Genomic DNA, 18,999 nt, shown 5'->3' on the forward strand with positions numbered 1-18,999 from the left:
CTAAACCACTTTGGGTAGCCACCTGAACAGTTTTCACACATCATTGAATATGAGCACTGATTTGCACCCTTACCTTATCTCGCTTACCCCAACCCCATTTCTTACTCCAGATGATACTACCAAAGCAACCGCCTAATCAATATAATGTAATGTGGGAATTAAGCTGAACAGTTAACACATAGTTTTGACAATGAGTACTGATTTGCACCCTTACCTGCTTCCCCTACTTACTTCATCCCATTTTTCCAAATGACACTGCTTATGCACCAACAGTTGCATTATAAAGCACAGCTACATTCATAAGCACTGTCGCTAGTCGCCTGAACAGTCAATGCACATCAGTAACAATAAGATGAGTGCTGCCCTCGCTTCCCTCCCTCGCCTTCCATTTAATTATGCCTAGATTACACTGCTAATGCACCCACTGTTGTATTCTAAACCAATCATTGTAGTCCCCTGGACAGTTTGGGGTTTTTCAGTCAAGATTACACTGCTAATGCACACACAGTTGCATTTCAAAAACTGAGGATAGTCCGCTGAACAGATAACGCACATGATTGCCAAAAAGCAGCCACAACCTGTTATTCGATGGCGAAATATACAACACATAAATGCAACACAATGATACAATCAAGAAAAATAAATACGCGGTCTGTCAGAGCATTGTCAGAAGACTGCCGCCTGACAATACACATAAAAGGGTAGCATTTCGCCGCAGCTCTCATTCAAAGATCTTGTAAACATCGGCCCATATTCAATGCATTACTTACAGAATTATCTGCATTTCGTTCGGATACAACATTGCTAGTTGCAATTCATTATCCTAGCATATATTGTTAAAGTATACTGTCGTAGCATCTATAAAAATACCTTGGTCCCGGTCCAAATTGAATGTTACTCAAACAATATAATATTCATTATGTTCGGGGACAATACACGTGGTGGCTGTTAGTAGTCTGCAAGCTATGATACATATGCATGCAAAACTAATTCAAGGGAAATAAAAAAAATACAACATACATAGTTGTAAATCATTACAGAGCATCCCGTCATAGTTTGCCTAAAAAGCTTCGTTCCGGTCCAATTGCGATGCTCTCCAGCTGGTAGCTGTTATCATCGGAATCCCCTACATGTTTAAATGAATAAAAAATATCACGTACGTTGTATCATAACATAGTGTACTGATTTTGTTTTAAATTTTTAATCTTGACCGTGTTTTCAATTTTCATGAAAGCTGTAGCGGAATGCAATTTTGTGAACTGTTCTGTCTGGCGGCAGTCTTCTAACAATAGTCTTTAAGTAATAAAGAATTTTGTACCCTTTATTTGTTGTCAAAAAGATCGATTTTTTTGCCAAATATAGCGGCCATTGTATTTAGTAGTAATTAATATGTATTAGGCAAATTCATATAGACAGTGTCCGGGGTCCTTATCTAGTTTGAAATCGTTACTATAATACACATAAGTATTTTAATGCATTGTTCAAATATTATTATACCAAACATATTCAAACAGATTTATTCAGTCACGTAAACATATAATATTATATATATATTGCATGAGTGAACATGAAAACAGAGATATTTATAAACATTACCAAACAAAAAGACGCACAATTCAGTCATGTAAGTAAAGCGTTAACACAAGTAATGTGAGGTTGGATTTGTATTTAGTACATATAACTAGAAACATGTTTGCTATCGTGTTTTATTTCAATACATTATTAATAGTATTCGAACGTATAATAAAAGTTTCATGTATAAATGAAACCGTACAAGAACATCTAGTATTCGTTGTTTACCATTATTCTGTGAATTTCATAACCAATAGGAAGTTTTCTTTTAAATAAGATGTTTGTTCTCAATAGTTTTGTAGATTTTACAAACACATAAAGAAGATACTCATCTGTAAATTCTCCTGTGAACGATACTAGAATATTAAATCCTTTAAAAGAAATCAAAGTAATTTTTTGGAAGACAAAACAGAGTATTGGCATTTTTGTAAACAATGTATAAAAATGTATATTAATGTGTAATATATGTTGTGATATATTGAAATGAATATATATTTTAATAAAAACAAGTTTAATTAATAAGGTAGTCGTTGATGTTTCCTTTATATTCTCGGAGGTTGTTGGCCTGGGTGCATGCAGCTGTAAAAAAAGAAAAAAAAACTTTTACGATACATATATATTTTTATATTCTAGCCGCGGACAATTTTAATGAATGTAATTGTCATTTTTCGGGATGATATCAAAACTGCTTTACATTGAAATAGTCCTATAATTCTTCAAAACTATCAATGGTATTTACTATTTATCAAATTATGGCCACTGCTATTCTGTTTTCAAACGTAGTAAATTATGACGTCATAGTCCCGCTAACATTACATCTATCAAATAATGCTCACTGCTATTCTATTTTCAAACGTAGGAAATTATGACGTCATAGTCCCGCTAATATAACATCTATCAAATTATGGCCATTGCTATTCTGTTTTCAAACGTAGTAAGTTATGACGTCATAGTCCCACTAACATTACATCTATCAAATTATGGCCACTGCTATTCTGTTTTCAAATGTAGGAAATTATGACGTCATAGTCCCACTAACATTACATTTATCAAATAATGGTCATTGCTATTCTGTTTTCAAATGTAGGAAATTATGACGTCATAGTCCCACTAACATTACATCTATCAAATAATGGTCATTGCTATTCTGTTTTCAAATGTAGGAAATTATGACGTCATAGTCCCACTAACATTACATCAATCAAATAATGGTCATTGCTATTCTGTTTTCAAATGTAGGAAATTATGACGTCATAGTCCCACTAACATTACATCTATTATTGACGTAACTTTTAATGTTCACAATAGATAGATTAAGTCTCGAGATTGTTTGTTTTTCGAGGTGTGATTCGAGGAGTCATGGTATGTCACAGAATAATTGTTATAGGAGATATCATATTATTCGAAGGTATGTAAGTGCTTATTACAGAATGCATCGCGTGATATTACTTATTTATGATCTACCCAAGAGCGACTGAATTAATGAATTCATTCTGTAATAAGCACGTACATTACTTCAACTAATATAATATCTCCTATAACAATTATTCTGTCAAATACCATTACGTTCGATGTAACACACTTAACTAAAAGGGGGCCGTTACCATAAAGCATCTTAGTGAGTATTTCCAACTCAATGGACATTTCGTAATTATTGACATAAATTCTTTCATGTTACGGTCTATTTTCATTAAAAAATGTATACAGTTTTCGGACCGATTTCCTGCTCATTTTCATTTTTAAATTTTCAAACATTGTTGATTTCTTTACATTAAACTGCAATTTTCCAATAAAACCCTTAATGAATACTGTCCCAGGGCCCGTATACACAAACGTACTAATACTAAATTTAAGACTGACTGATAAAAAATAAATTTATTTTTGTTGTTAAATGATATTATAGGAGCAAAGATGGTAAGAAATATGTCTATGTGTTTACATAAACTATTCCACATTCATGCACTTATCTTTTGTCAACATAAGCTCTATTGTAGATATTTTCAAATATTGAAGCATTCAGTTTTAAAAGTTTGTGTCTGAAACACATACTCAAGACGTTGGTGAAAACGGGCACTGTAAATAATACAAATCAAAAGCATAAACTACTCACTGTTCACTCCATAAGAGTAAAACCATTTTAGATCTGAAGCCCCAAACCTCAGACCCGTAGGGCATAGGTCTTTTGCCATCTGCTCAAAGGGGAGATCACTCATGTATTCCCGAATACCAGGTACAACAGAGAAGTTGTTCTGTACAACGTAGAGTCCAAGGTAAGTTTGGTCTAAGGGACATTTGTTTTGTTTGCTTCCTCCAGGTTGACTACAGCGAAATCCCCAAACATACTTGGTCGGACACGATGAGAAATACACTTGAATCTCCGCTGAAAAATAACTTAAGATGTATTAACGGTCCATGGAATGCTTGTTTTCTGTAACATGAACTTCCATTGAAATGGCTTAGGCAAGAGTGAATGAGTCTTTGATTAGTGTTAGGTAATTTCTTTAAAAAAAATACCAACATATCCAGTGCCAAATTCAAAAATAAACAAACACCGTCGTTAGCAGACTTTGTTGGCTAAAAGGTCAATCTGTGAGAGTGTAAAAAACAGCAGCAAATACTTGTCAATAAACATTGAAAATTGAATTTTCAATAACTATACGCAATAAACGCAACAATATACTTCCATTCTCGTGAAACATAGCTCCTACAACAAGCTCGGCATTGTACATCCATACCAGAGTCCCTTGCTCCTCGAACAAACCCAACATTGCACATCCACACCCGAATCCCTTGCTCCTCAAAAACCAAACACTGTACATCCATACCCGAGTCCCTTGCGCCTCGAACAAACCCAACATTGTACATCCATACCCGCGTTCCTTGGTCCTCAAAAAACCCAACATTGTACATTCATACCCGAGTCCCTTGCTCCTCGAACAAACCAAACATTGTACATCCATACCCGAGTTCCTTGGTCCTCAAACAAACCAAACATTGAACATTCATACCCGAGTCCCTTGCTCCTCGAACAAACCAAACATTGTACATCCATACCCGAGTCCCTTGCTCCTCAAACAAACCCAACACTGTACATCCATACCCGAGTCCCTTGCTCCTCAAACAAACCAAACATTGTACATCCATACCCGAGTCCCTTGCTCCTCGAACAAACAAAACACTGTACATCCATACCCGAGTACCTTGACCCTTGTACATCCATACCCGAGTCCCTTGACCCTCGAACCAGCCAAACATTGTACATCCATACCCGAGTCCCTTGCTCCTCGAACAAACCCAACATTGCCTATCCATACCCGAGTCCTTTGCTCCTCGAACAAACCCAACATTGTACATCCACACCCGACTCCCTTGCTCCTCAAAAACCAAACACTGTACATCCATACCCGAGTCCCTTGCTCCTCGAACAAACCCAAAATTGTACATCCACACCCGAATCCCTTGCCCCTCAAAAACCAAACACTGTACATCCATACCCGAGTCCCTTGCTCCTCGAGCAAACCCAACATTGTACATCCATACCCGAATCCCTTGCCCCTCGAACAAACCCAACATTGTACATCCACACCAGAGTCCCTTGCTCCTCGAACAAACCAAACACTGCACATCCATTCCAGAGCTCCTTGCCCCTCGAACAAACCCAACATTGTACATCCACACCCGAGTCCCTTGTTCCTCGAACTAACCCAACATTGTACATTCATGCCCGAATCCCTTGCTTCTCGAACACACCAAACATTGTACATCCATACCCGAGTCCCTTGCTCCTCGAACAAACCCTACATTGAACATCCATACCCGAGTCCCTTGCTCCTCGTACAAACCAAACACTGCACATCCATACCCGAATCCCTTTGTCCTCGAACAAACCCAACATTGCATATCCATACCCGAGTCCCTTGCTCCTCGAACAAACCAAACATTGTACATCCATACCCGAGTCCATTGATCCTCGAACAAACCCAACATTGTACATCCATACCCGAATCCCTTTCCCCTTAAAAACCAAAAACTGTACATCCATACCCGAGTCCCTTGCTCCTCGAACAAACCAAACATTGAACATCCATACCCGAGTCCCTTGCTCCTCAAAAACCAAACATTGAACATCCATACCCGAGTCCCTTGCTCCTCAAAAACCAAACATTGTACATCCATACCCGAGACAATTGCTCCTAAAATGCATTGTAAAATGATAATTTGCTACTCAAACAAACCGAACATTGAACATCCATACCTGAACCCATTGGTCCTCGTTGAAAACGTGTCTCGTCGGTTGTTATCTTTAAGTATGTTACAGCAGATGCACACCGTCCCGTCCTACAAAACAGAACATGATAAAATGTAAGTATCCAGGATTTGTTCTCACTATGATAAATTATAGAACATATTCTGCAATCCATTCATGATATATTATCAATATATGTTTATATTTTAAGCCCACCTCCAATTAAGGTATCCTGCTACCACTACAACTCTTACATATTTCTATGTTAAAACATGCATATTTAAACCAAAGTATAAACTAGTGTAAATGAATGTAAGCTGTGGCAATATTACACATTACTTCATACAACACTAACATCCTAAGCCGCCTAAAGAGGACTGGATTGGGCATGTACTATTTGAATAAAATGATACACTCATTTGTGTGTCTTTCTCCACTGAAATTATAAACTAAAGAGTGTGCTTTTCAACTGAAACATTAAGTGTGTACTTCTCCAATGAAGAAACTGAAGAAAACAATACATGTTTGCTTAGAAAAGATCTCCCACTCAGAGTGTGTTGCACATCAAATGACCTCAACGTGGAAGTACGCAATGTTTGAATTTCGTCAGGTTCGCCGATAAATGTGGAGATATTTCACCTCAGCGTTCTTATGACGTATTTCTGACGTCATTCCACGAAGGATTTTGTGAAAAATAGTGAATAATACGGACTTCAGGCTACAGTTTAAGTTTCTTCCACTGGAGATTTGTCCGGGTAGGTTATCAACGGAATTAGAGCATAAATGATGGTATATGCGATTCATTATTCTAGCACACCGGATAGGCATTTCCGGCGATTTCAGCCGTGCTGGAAAACTCCATCTGGCATCCCCCCATGCCAGATGAGTCACGCGCTGTTACGTAATACTTTCAATTTCTATTATTAAACACTATATGTAACCATAGTTATGCGATTTCAATAGATTAGTCCCATTAACATTAACTTTACAAAAATATTCCTTAAAAACAAAACAAAATAACCCTTAAAAGACGTGATAGCGAAGGAACTTATTGACGTATGCAGTGAATACAAATTACTGCGCGTCATGACGTCAGTAAACATCATCGCACGCGCTTTTTGGTGAAATGTACAAAAACGCGCTTTCTTATGTATTTTCTTCACAAAAAATGTTATTTAAGGTATGCTAGAAAAAATATCTATCATGTGTGTCCGTTTCGGATAGAAAACTCCGACCCTCGGGCACGCTGCGTAGCCGGTAACTCGGCAAGCCTTGTTACCTGGCAACGCAGGAGCCCTCGGGTCGGATTTTTTTATCCGGAACGGGAACACATGACAGATATTATTAATATAAAACGGCTTAAGAATGCGGAATATCATTGTAGGTTGCAATACCAAATGGACAGGTCATAAGCCTTTAACACGAAAAGCTTCGTGTGTGGTCGCACGTATTAATGTTTAATAATGAATCGACTTAAAATGAAGCGGAAGTGTTTGAATGTATTTCCACTTGGATGGAGTCTTACACACGAATACGATCAATGAGCCGATGTAAATGAACGTGTGGATGTAGGCAACTAAATGGTCATTAGTGAGAGACCCTCCCCGAAAGATGTCAATAGAAAAAGATTTAAGGTATTTTAGGTACAATTAAACGTGTCAGTTTATTAGATTAAACAGTATTTAGATTACCAATACCAGATTAGGTATAGAGCCATTTAACAACTAGTACAAGTAGAAATACAAGCTAAATTATATCGAAAATGCATTATGTTGTCAAAATGAATTGACAGAATGAGAAGAAATTTAAAAGCTTATACAATGTACCGTTTCTGTCGTTACAAATTGTTTTAAAATGTTATATGGTCACAGCCATATTTGAAAACTCCCATTTAATAACTTGATTCAACATATAAACTAGTTTTAACTAGTTTTCATATAAATATTGTTAAATAGGTGGAATTTGAACGATATGATTTCGATCTTTTTAATTTTGTAATACATAATACATTTCCGCATCGTTGGCACCCAATCGTATTCATAACTAATCTATCATAAAGGTGTTGAATGCGCTTGTGTACTGTGGATGACATTTCTTTTGCATAATTGTCTTTTGGAAAATTAAAAAGGGTTGCCTTTAAAGCGACAAAAAGTAAGTTGATGCTTAAATGTTTTGCTGTAAATGCATTATCAATATAATTTCTCTTAAAGCTGTACTCCCACAGATTAACCGTTTTTACAACTGTTTTATTTTTTGTCTTGGAAAAAGCATATTTTTGCGTAAATATCTGCAAACCAATGATAAAAGATTGCTGACAAAAGATCAGAGCACAGATTTGCATATTACCGTTCAAAAATTAATGTTTTATGGCTTAAACCGTTACTAACGCATAAAACATGAAATTTTAAACATAAATATAAAAATCTGCGATCTAATTTTTTGTCAGCTGTCTTATATCACTGGTTTCCATGGATTTTCGCAAAAATTTGCTCGTTCCTAGACAAAATATTAAACAGTTGTCAAAACGTTCGATCTGTGAGAGTGCAGCTTTTAATTATTAAAACAAAAAGGCATATGATTTGCGTACATTTAAAAGTCAATTAAATGATATCTTGGTGCTTTTTCAACTTTGGAATGTGTGATAACGTTCCTGTTAATTGAAAGAAAACACATTTATAAAACCTTTTTTACTCTACGCAATTTATATATTGTTTTCTATTCATTAATGTCAAATGAGTTAAAAATAGAAATGCATTAAAATTACAAAATAACAACCTACACTGTGTGTATACCACGCGATAAATTTCGTCATAAATATTATGTCGGAAGGCAATATTTTAATTTGAAAAAAGACTTTAAACAAAGATAACTTCACTATTTCTTCACCATTTTAAATAAAACATAGCGCAGTCTACGCCGCTTACGGAGCCCCACCTTCGGTATTTCACCAACATTTGATTGAGAGTTTAGTTTCTTAAAACATTTCGACAAACCTTTTTACAATACGGCCGTCTGACGGAGCACTGTCAAAACATTATTTTGGAAACAGGTTTGTCGAAGTGTATGATGAAAGTAATGACCTCATCAAATTTTGGTAATAAAACAAATGCGGGGCTCTTTCAGCGGCATAGACTGCCTTTTCTTTCGTTTAAAATGGTGTTGTAAAAGAAAAGTTATCTTTGATTTAATTCTTCAATTTAAACGATTTTTTGCCTTCCGACGTAGCATATATGACGTAATTTATCACGTGGTATACACACATTGACCTATAGTGTGCCTGTTTACGTACAAACACCTTTACTCACCCTGGTGTGTCGCCTTCAGTGAGTTGAGCGAAGTGAGTGCTGTTGACGGGCACGGTCAGGCTGTGGTAGTTGACGTCGGGCACGAATAAGGGCGGGGCCTTCATGCCGAAGTACACCTCTCCTAATAGAGTGCCGACGGTCTGAAAATTATTTGAAAGGTACATTCCTTCAGATCTACAACAACAACAACAACAACAACAACTTTTAATGCATTCAGGCAATAATGCCTATAGCATACAAACAGTTTATGAGCAAACAGGTAGAACTTTGCGAGAAGCATAAAAATAAAATGTGAACATAAAGATAAATGATTGTAAGTCAGGAGTAGTAAATTATTTTGCAATTAAAGGTAAATCTAGAATGCTTAAATAAAACATTTTGTTATTAACAATTTGATAGAACAAAAATTAATTCACCAAAGTCCGAGTGTTTGTTTAACAGAAGTTAGATGTAATAGTATTTATCCAGTCGTGAATATCTTGAGCTAACTCGTGTTTTTGTATGTACTCAATGACTTGACACCCACGTGCTATGTGGTACTACAACCAACTTTCTATGAATGAAAAGTATTATATAACAGTAGACTTTGATTTTGTTTTAAGTTATGAATTCATATTTACACCTCAACTTCCATTCTTTAAATGAACTGCCTTTCAGCAATTGCGTTCATCAATCGATGAACGCAACATCTTCGGATATGTTCGGATCGTAATTCATTGCATAACAATATACATGAAAGCTATTGATCTTGTTATTGGTTGTATTGTGTCTGCAGGTCCCATAAAATATAGATCAACATTTTTAAAAGTGTTCGTTTATTATATTTTAAATATAATGGTACCAGAAGTGTTTCAATTTTACGTTTTAAAGTGATTTCAAGTGGTTGATCTTTTCCCGCGTTATTGTGACGTCATTTGAAAAAAATGTTTCCGGTTATATTCGGGTCGTTCTATTTACAGAATGGGTCAGAACGGATTACTTAAAGGTTTTCTTAAATGAAATGAAGATTTTTTTAACAATTCTTGAATGAAATAATGAACTATTGGTGTAAATATAAGGAATGAATTGCGGGGTTAATGTCATTATCGGGGATATGAACGCAATTGGGTTGGTCAAAGTACGCGTGGAGTCCTTCGGACTCCACACGCATTGACCAACCCAATTGCGTTCATACCCCGATAATGACATCAACCCCGCAATTCATTCCTTAAATGAATCCGCCTATGGAGTTGATAATTTTGTTGGGTTACTTTTGAAAGCGTACTATAGATTAGAAGTGTCTGTGCTTTATGCCGAAGGTCAATAGACTTAAGTATCGCAACTCGAAGTCAGGTATCGTCAGATCTATTTCACATGACATGTTAAAAGAATTACTGAGCCGGGATTATAAAAGTGAGACGTATGGTGTCATGCTGTTTAAAAATAGTACGAATCAAAATACCAATTTATTTACCCAAGAACATATAGGTCTAGCATTGAAAGTTCATCCATTTACATTACTTTACCTTAGGTAATGACATGCACTTATCGGTTACCATTTGGCGCAACTCATTTTTTATAAGGTTTTAATTGCCAGTGAACAGAATCAAAAAAGAATAGAACCAGGGCTTGACTGCCTTCAGCCTTTCAACGCTTTCCGCGCTTACATTCATTTTCCTAGTGGAACGTCGAATATTTAGAAATATTGTGATTATGAAAATCATTCGCTTAGTAAGGGGGTGCAATAAATTTTGAACCTATGAAGTAATAGCATTTTTTATTTCAACAACTTGACATAATTGGAAATTGAACAGTCTAGTGAATCAGTTTGAATTTAACTTTCAACTGCTGGTTAATGTTACGTTATAATAAGAAATTCATGTTTGGTACAAATGAAATTGTTGTATTTAAAATATTCTCTTAAAAACTTGAATCCGTACATTCAATCAGTCAGCACATCTATTTACGGTTAATCATTAAGGAAATGCTGTTAAAAAGCTTCAATGAAAGAAATTATAATAAATCAGTCGATTTAGTATTTTCTTTTCATGAACTATAATAAAATAAAATAAATAAGCCCATTTATATCATAATTCAATTTAGCTCTCTCTTTTAAAACGTCTACTGCTAAGTGTCCGATTAATGGGAAATGGGTTTGTTTCGAGTCCAAATGACTGAAATGTTCAGTTAACCTTAAGAAAAACCGTTTAAATACATTATCCTTGAATTTATTAAACATCTTAACGAAAATAAGTTCTCTTTTCTCTTCATTTTACCACACTTTTGAACATGCTTCACTTACGAATATACAACAGAAACGCTATACATTTCATTCAATTTGTTTACCAAAATCAAAAGTTAAAAATAAGCCCGCCTTATTTTAATATTTAAAAAAATCTGTTTATAAGTAGTTGTCGCTCTTTTTTTTTTCAAAAATAGTCAAAAAAATATATATGTAATAATTCATTTCACATAAGCATTAAATAACGGTGAAAGGTTGTTAGTATGTTCTTACAAAAATATGATTTTATGCGACACACTCGCATTACCATCTATTTTGTGGAAATACAAACTAACAATATCTAAATGTTTTAGTGGTCTGAAATATATTGTTTAAACTACCCACTTACTGTGCCAGTCACCGTTTATATAATATACCCTTTCGCCAGATTAACAATAAACAGATAAAACAATTAAGAAATGTGTGCGCTTTTAAACTGGGAAATTTGTGGTTACGTAACTTTTAAATTGAACGAAAACATTTACAAATGATGATATTATTCTACCTTCACATATATCATACATATGACTGTGTTTTTTTAAAGTCAAATGAGTTTTAAAAAATAGTGCCTTAAAATTAAACAAAATATGCATCAAACTTCATTGTGCTCCTTAAATAGTACATGAAGCAACAACTTAATTACAAAAAATGTACATAAACTGTCAGTTCTTCTTAAAAGCATAAAATAAAAGTCTCTGTGAAATAGATCTTAAACCAATAAAGACATCACATGACAGTTTTTTTTTTGAAAGTTACCAAATCCTTCCCCTAATAATGCATCCATGAAATAGATCTTGACTAAATAAAGACACAATATTCAAAATACCGTATTTTTATAAGTCGCCAAATCCATTCCTTTTGGTATTTTAGCCTCTCCGATGTTAAGATATCTTGCACAATTTCCATCTGTTTTTGATAACAGCAAACTCATGCAACAAAATACTGAGCACCAACACTTCAAATCCATTTTGATATTGTAATAAGTAAGTTTGAATGGTGGCTTTTAAGTACCCGCTTTTCTGCTTCACCTCTGATCTCAATGAAGAGAAGTGCAGTGAAACGTACGCAAATGACCCACGACCTGTCTCTGATCCGTGTTAGACGACTGGATATACCAAAATATTATGTTAACCTTTTGTAATATAAGCATTCCAAATAGGTATAGTTTATTTGGTATTTAGGTCAATTGATTTTTACAAAACAAACATCAACTACTTGAATTAATGCACGCGTTTGTTCAAACTGATATAAACAGCGGTAGATGCTTAAATAGATAAGGAACAACGGTATTAAACGATACTCAATGACTACCAACAATTATTGCGCTCAGGAAAAACAAAGACAAATGTAAAATATAAATTTAATTTGGCCGAAATAATGGGCTGCTAGATTGTAAATGAAATTAACATAGATATAAAGTTTTGTCAAAAGCAGCCAAAAATCCTCAATGCAAGGATACACTACATCAGAAAGCATAATAAAGTGAAAAAAACATAATATAATATTCAATATCCTTAAATAAAAGAGGGAAGAAAAGGGGTAACTATGTAAGCAAAGATAAAATTGAGAACTTGTTCGACAAAAAGAAATAAAAGAATCGGGCGGGGGGGAGGGAGAAAACACACGTCCGAACCGGATTAAAACTAGAGAACAAGTGAGAAAGGCGCCAAAATAAAGAAGGGCGGACAATTAAACATTCGGCGCTAAGAAAGAGTTCCCTCCCTTGATAATTATTAAATTTTCTCAAAATTAGTTAAATTATTGCGCTCAGGAAAAACAAAGACAAATGTAAAATATAAATTTAATTTGGCCGAAATAATGGGCTGCTAGATTGTAAATGAAATTAACATAGATATAAAGTTTTGTCAAAAGCAGCCAAAAATCCTCCCAAAAACGGCCAAAACCTGAACTTAAATACCAGAATCTAAGTTAGGAAGCCAAAGCGACAAGCCGTGCCGCGTCAGTCATGCTAGAAAATGAAAATCTAAGGTAGCGTAGGTAACAGTCGGATTTCCAGTTACCAAACAATTGAATAAGTTCCCCCGGCACACCGCATTTAAAATAGAAGGAAGCTCCTCCGCGTCTGAAGGAGTGCATGGTGTATTCGTGAGCGTGAGCAATCGGAAGTTGCGTCATAATACATCGAAACATACGATCAACGCAGCTCGCGTCAAGCGGGATCACCTCCCCAACGGAAACTGTACCAAACAACGGTTCTGAGAGTGCCAAGGGAACTAACCTACACATGTTTTGAAACGCTTTTACTGGACATAAAGAAGAAGAGTCATTTTTACACAACGGAGTAACTACGTTGTTGTCCCCGAATTGATTAGTTTTAGCATACTTAAGTAAAACAACAATGCCAAAATCTGTCACTGACACATCGTTTCTACACAGGTATTTAGACTTATCAAACTTAACACTAGAATCAGGAACTATGCTTGATTTCCTGCACATCATGTAAAATGCAAACAAAAATAAGCACCATATCGTAGCATGAAATGGAATAGCAAAATCTAGAACATCATAAATTTGCTTCAAAAGATCTGGCGTTATGGGCGGAGCCTGCTTTGGGGAATGAAATAGTAACTTTCCTAGCCCTCTGTAAGTGAGTTGCAAAGAAATGTTGGAAATATCAGGGAAAACTTCTCCTCGCAAGACATGGTAAATACGAGCCCCGTTAATATAGTTTTTAATACTTTGGAGAGATTTCATGCTACGGCTTAAAAATTGGGCATATAAACAAAGTGTTTCAATATTTACAGGACAATCTTGCAATGAATAAAATACACAAAATAACAGAAATGAGCGAATTTGAGTCTTTAAGTTCTTGTAGGTCCCGTGCGAATAAGCAGACCGTTGGGTATGAACTAAATGTTGGCGAAGAAGATTAAGCCCCATACAATTGTTCGATCCTTCATCTGTTAAAAGAAGAAACGCATCTTAAAAGCACGGCTTATTTATACAAATTTTAACAAACTAAGAGGTACCAAGGACAATTAATCAGTCCGTGGAGGTATTAAGAAATAAAAATAAAGATAAATGTCGAAATGATCAAAATTCATGAAATAAACACTATTGCGAACACTTAGGCACATTAAATGTAGAATTACCAATACATGCATTCAAATGATCAAATGGGTTACACACAGGTTAACAAAATTTACTCAAAAACAAAACCCATGTCGAAATATATGTTAATAATAGTGTATCGACCAATCAATGAATATCACGAAAGTATAACAATATGTTCACCAATCGTTTTCTAAGATAAACACTGAATCATCCACATTTATCTCCGTATATCCATTCAGAAGCGCCTCGTGCGCAAATAGTTCTGCGTTAAGAACGATCTAAATGCCAGCGACTGAGTAAGTCTGCAAGTCTGTTGCTGGCCGAGGACAGATGCACTGCTCGAAGCTCGAACTCGCGAGAGCATGCCAAGTATGCTACCTCGCGAAGGCACTTCTGTAAGATTGGATCCTTGGTTCTCCCAGAATTCAAAACAGAGCAAACTGCTTGATTATCACAAAATATGGATATTTTCATCCCCTGCCATTTCACAGACCACAACTTTAAAGCGACTACAACACTGATACACTCAAACTGAGCTATATTTGAACACGCTTCAAGCACACATTTGGGAAACGTTTTATGAAAGAATTCACCACACTGATTAATAGCTCCACATCCAGAAAGACAAGCATCTGATGAGAACACTTGATCAACAGTAGACCATTGACTGGTTTTAATCATGGACACACCATTATAGATATGAACAAAACTTATCCACCACTTGATATCTTTCCTAAATTCATTACCCAACTTCACTTTTTGATCATTATTTTTCAAACCACGTAGCAGCACTAATATACGCGATATGAACACACGGCTTGGTTTCACACATTTGCCAATAAACTGAAGTTTTCCAAGAAGTGACTGCAAATCCCTTTTTGAGGCCGATCTCTTCTTCATCCATCTTGGAAGTAGAGAACGAATTTCCTCCAAGCGCTCCGGAGTAATCCGTAACTCCAAACGATCTGAATCCAGAAGTACACCGAGAAAAACCATGATGGGCGAGGGTTCACAGGCCTTCTTAACGTTCTCCTGCACACCAACACGGTGCAACGTATCCGACAAAGCACGGAAAGAGTGATGCGCACGAGAGGGTACGTCAGCACCACCGAAATCATCTAAATAATTTACACACAGTACATTTTGCAAAGATACAATATAACAGATCATGGATGTTACTCGCTGACATATAAAAGCTGCAGAACGTAATCCAAACGGAAGTGCACAGTCTATGTAAATCTTACCGCGCCAACTTATAGATAGAAAATGAATATCACCGGGGTCAACGCGAATCTGGCGATATGCACGTGATAAGTCTGTTTTAAACATCAAAGCACCAGGGCCCTGACACAAAATGATATCCACTAAGGAATCAACGGTTGGAAATGTAAGTTTTATGTCCTCTCCTAAGTACATGTTTTTTTAATATTCCACTGTTTACTGAAGTAAATTCTGGCCAGCTCAAATCAACAATCACTCTGCGGCTCGATTCATCTCGATTCTATCTCTTGTAGATAGAGCACAAAATTGGCCCATAAAATGAAAGCTATGAATATTGTAACGCCAATGAGACCATGGTTACAATGGTTACACTGGTTTATTGTAAGACAATAAATATATATCTCTTAATGCATATGCTTAATACTTATAAATATCAAGGTTTCTTTTCACTGTAACATTTTCCCATTTAAATAATGCAATGAATTTAGGTTTGCATTTCCGCGCAATTTCCATCTGTTCTTGATAACAGCTGACACAAGCAACAAAGTACAGATTACAAGCACTTCAATATCAGTTTACTATTGTTTTACAAAAAAGGTGTTTGAGGGTTTACCTTTTATGTATTCCGTTTTTTACTTCTGTCAAGAAGAGAACAGTGGAGAAATGTATAAAAATTACCCACGATACTGGTACCTTAGCACTAACGCCTTTGAACCATTTTTAGATTGTATTAAAATGACACTATTTAAAATCAATACATTTCAATGTATAACAAGCATAAATTGCATTGATTAGAATGATAAACAGTAAAGTACTAAAATGTATTAATGGAAATTATTCCTTACTGATAACAAGATTGTAACCGTGTATTTAATAGCTGAAAACGCACAAATATGAAATGATTGGTGAGTTCTTAAAAATTTATAGTGATCAACTATCGTTTCATAAGGTAGACATACCGTGTTTTCTGCATCTTTCTTTAAAAAAAACAACACAGTATACTTTTTTTAAAAAACCGTTGTTTTCGATATTTATTCATGCTTTCGGTAAATTAAAACATTTTTATTAATTTGACACATCTTATTTGGGAATAAGAGAGCATCTTTAAGTTAATGTGATATTAACCTTTTGAAGGCGCACAATATAGGTTGATACAGAAAGAAAATTGATAAAACAGCAAAAAACAATTGTCGAAAACTGACATAAACTTGGTATCGATGTGAACAATGCATTGAACTTAATAACTGAAGTACCACATAGTTTACAATTCATTTATTTTTCGCATTTGTTTCGTATTTTTCCATTAAAAAAGATTACTAGGTATGTCTACCTAGTCGAATTCATTCCTTATGCGTGATTGGCTAGCCGATGTTATCACGTGATATGACCATGTTAGGTATATAGCTTAAATATTCCAATTGTGTAGAGTAAGCCTTCGTAGCACAGTAGATACAGCACTGGACTGCAATTTTGGCGACCCCGGTTTGAACCCGGCCTCTGACTCGATGTTGTTTTTACATTTTGGTATGGTTTTTTTTACAATTATGATATCAAAGAGTAAAACATTTTATTAAAATATTGTCCTGAGTTTCGTTACAGAAAAAAAACTTTTTTTGTGTGCCAATCTGATGTACAGTCCCTTTAAAGTATATCTCATTGCAATGTTGAGGCCTGATAAGATCTTTTTAAAGAGAAGTGCAGTGAAATGTCAAAATATTATCCACGATCTTTGCCTCATCCGTTCTACGCGACTCGATAAACCAAAATAGTATTTAAACCTTTAGTAGAATAAACACTCCACAAAGGTATGGCTTTTGTTTGGTATTTAAATCATTCCCTTCTTACAAAACAAACATCAACGATTTTAAGCACACGGTTGTTGAATTTTATCAATGAAAGTAAACAGCGGTAGAGGCGAATATAAATAAAACTTAGACGCTTTAAGTTTTTGAGAGCGATATTAGGCAATACTCAACGACCAGCAATGCAACAAACTATTTGAAAAAACAAAACACACACTCACATACACAGTTTCGCAGTTTATTTCTAAATACATAATTTAATTACGAAACGTTTCTAAACATAGTCAAGGTACAAAGCATTTAGATAAGCAACTGAACAAAATGTAGGGCATTTTCGGTACTTAAATCATTCCCTTGTTACAAAACAAACAAGCGATTAAATTTGAAGCACACGGTTGTTGAATTACATTAATGAAAGTAAACAGCGGTAGATGTATGGAAGCCTTGGAGGGCCACTTTTGAGTTTCGACTTACGGGTACTTTTGACTTTTGTCTTTTGACTTTTGACTTTTGACTTTTGACTTTTGACTTTCGACTTTCGACTTATGACTTATGACTTTTGACTTTTGACTTAGGCTATGCATTATACACGTGCTCCAGAAGCTGAATGGAACTACGTTGATTTCAGGTATGTAACCCCTATTTTAAACGTTTTCTCCGGCACATACACTGTGAATTAAAATGATTTTAATTATTCTTGCTCAAATACTTAATATCGCATATATTTAATTGTGGGTTGTGACGGAGGATTTTGTGTGTGTGTGTGTGTGTGCGTGCGTGCGTGCGTGCGTGCGTGTGTGTGTGTGAGTTCAGTAATCTGTTGACTATGTTGTTAATGTTTTCATGTTTTTAGTGGTTATACATGTTCTATCTTTCTCAACACAAACTCTGATCTGACAAGTTATATCACTTTTAAGACGTTCACAGAGCCAGTATTAAACATGTATAGCTAGGTAAGAAATAGACTGCATTTTTACCGGGCAAACACAGAACCAGCATTAAACATGTATAGGTAGGTAACTTTACCAAGCAAGCACAGAGCCAGTTTTAAAAATGTTTAGCTAGGTAAGAAATATACCAATAATGAGTACTTACTTTTTGAAGACATATGGAGTACTTTGGACTCAATAGTGTTACCTATGTTGTACAATGTAGAGAATAATATCATATATATAAACATGTTTTTCAGACACAACTACTCGACTGAAAAATATGAAGATGACAACTTGGATAGTGTTCTGTGTCTGTTTCATAATACTGCTCGGTATTGCCCAAGCTACTGTGCCAAGGTACCTACCACCAACATCTATAACAGACAAAACTCTGCTCACAGTAGAGTACTTTCAGAAAGGCTTTAAGATCTATGAAATTGTTGCATTTTTACTGACACGACATGGCATTATAACGTCATTGAGGACAGTAAAGAGGATACTTAAACGCTTAAATTTGAAACGACGTAATATAATATATACACCTTTGGAGATTGTGTCTGATGTTATAAACAGAGAAATACAAACA

At 35.4% G+C, this 18,999-nt stretch overlaps 1 protein-coding gene across 1 annotated transcript in view; it reads right to left on the bottom strand.

The window, feature by feature from the left end:
- Window positions 1-1,531: 1,531 nt before the first annotated feature.
- Window positions 1,532-18,999, bottom strand: part of LOC128241791 (uncharacterized) — a 41,235-nt gene continuing 23,767 nt past the window's right edge. Inside the window, exons 2-5 of the mRNA XM_052958876.1 lie at window positions 9,124-9,263; window positions 5,828-5,910; window positions 3,683-3,952; window positions 1,532-2,151 (exon numbers count right to left, since the gene is read on the bottom strand). Coding sequence (XP_052814836.1) covers window positions 2,084-2,151; window positions 3,683-3,952; window positions 5,828-5,910; window positions 9,124-9,263 — 561 coding nt within the window. The 3' untranslated portion in view covers window positions 1,532-2,083. The remainder of the gene's footprint in view (window positions 2,152-3,682; window positions 3,953-5,827; window positions 5,911-9,123; window positions 9,264-18,999) is intronic.

Source organism: Mya arenaria, chromosome 7 (genome assembly GCF_026914265.1).
Source record: "Mya arenaria isolate MELC-2E11 chromosome 7, ASM2691426v1".
Taxonomy (NCBI): Eukaryota; Metazoa; Mollusca; class Bivalvia; order Myida; family Myidae; genus Mya; species Mya arenaria.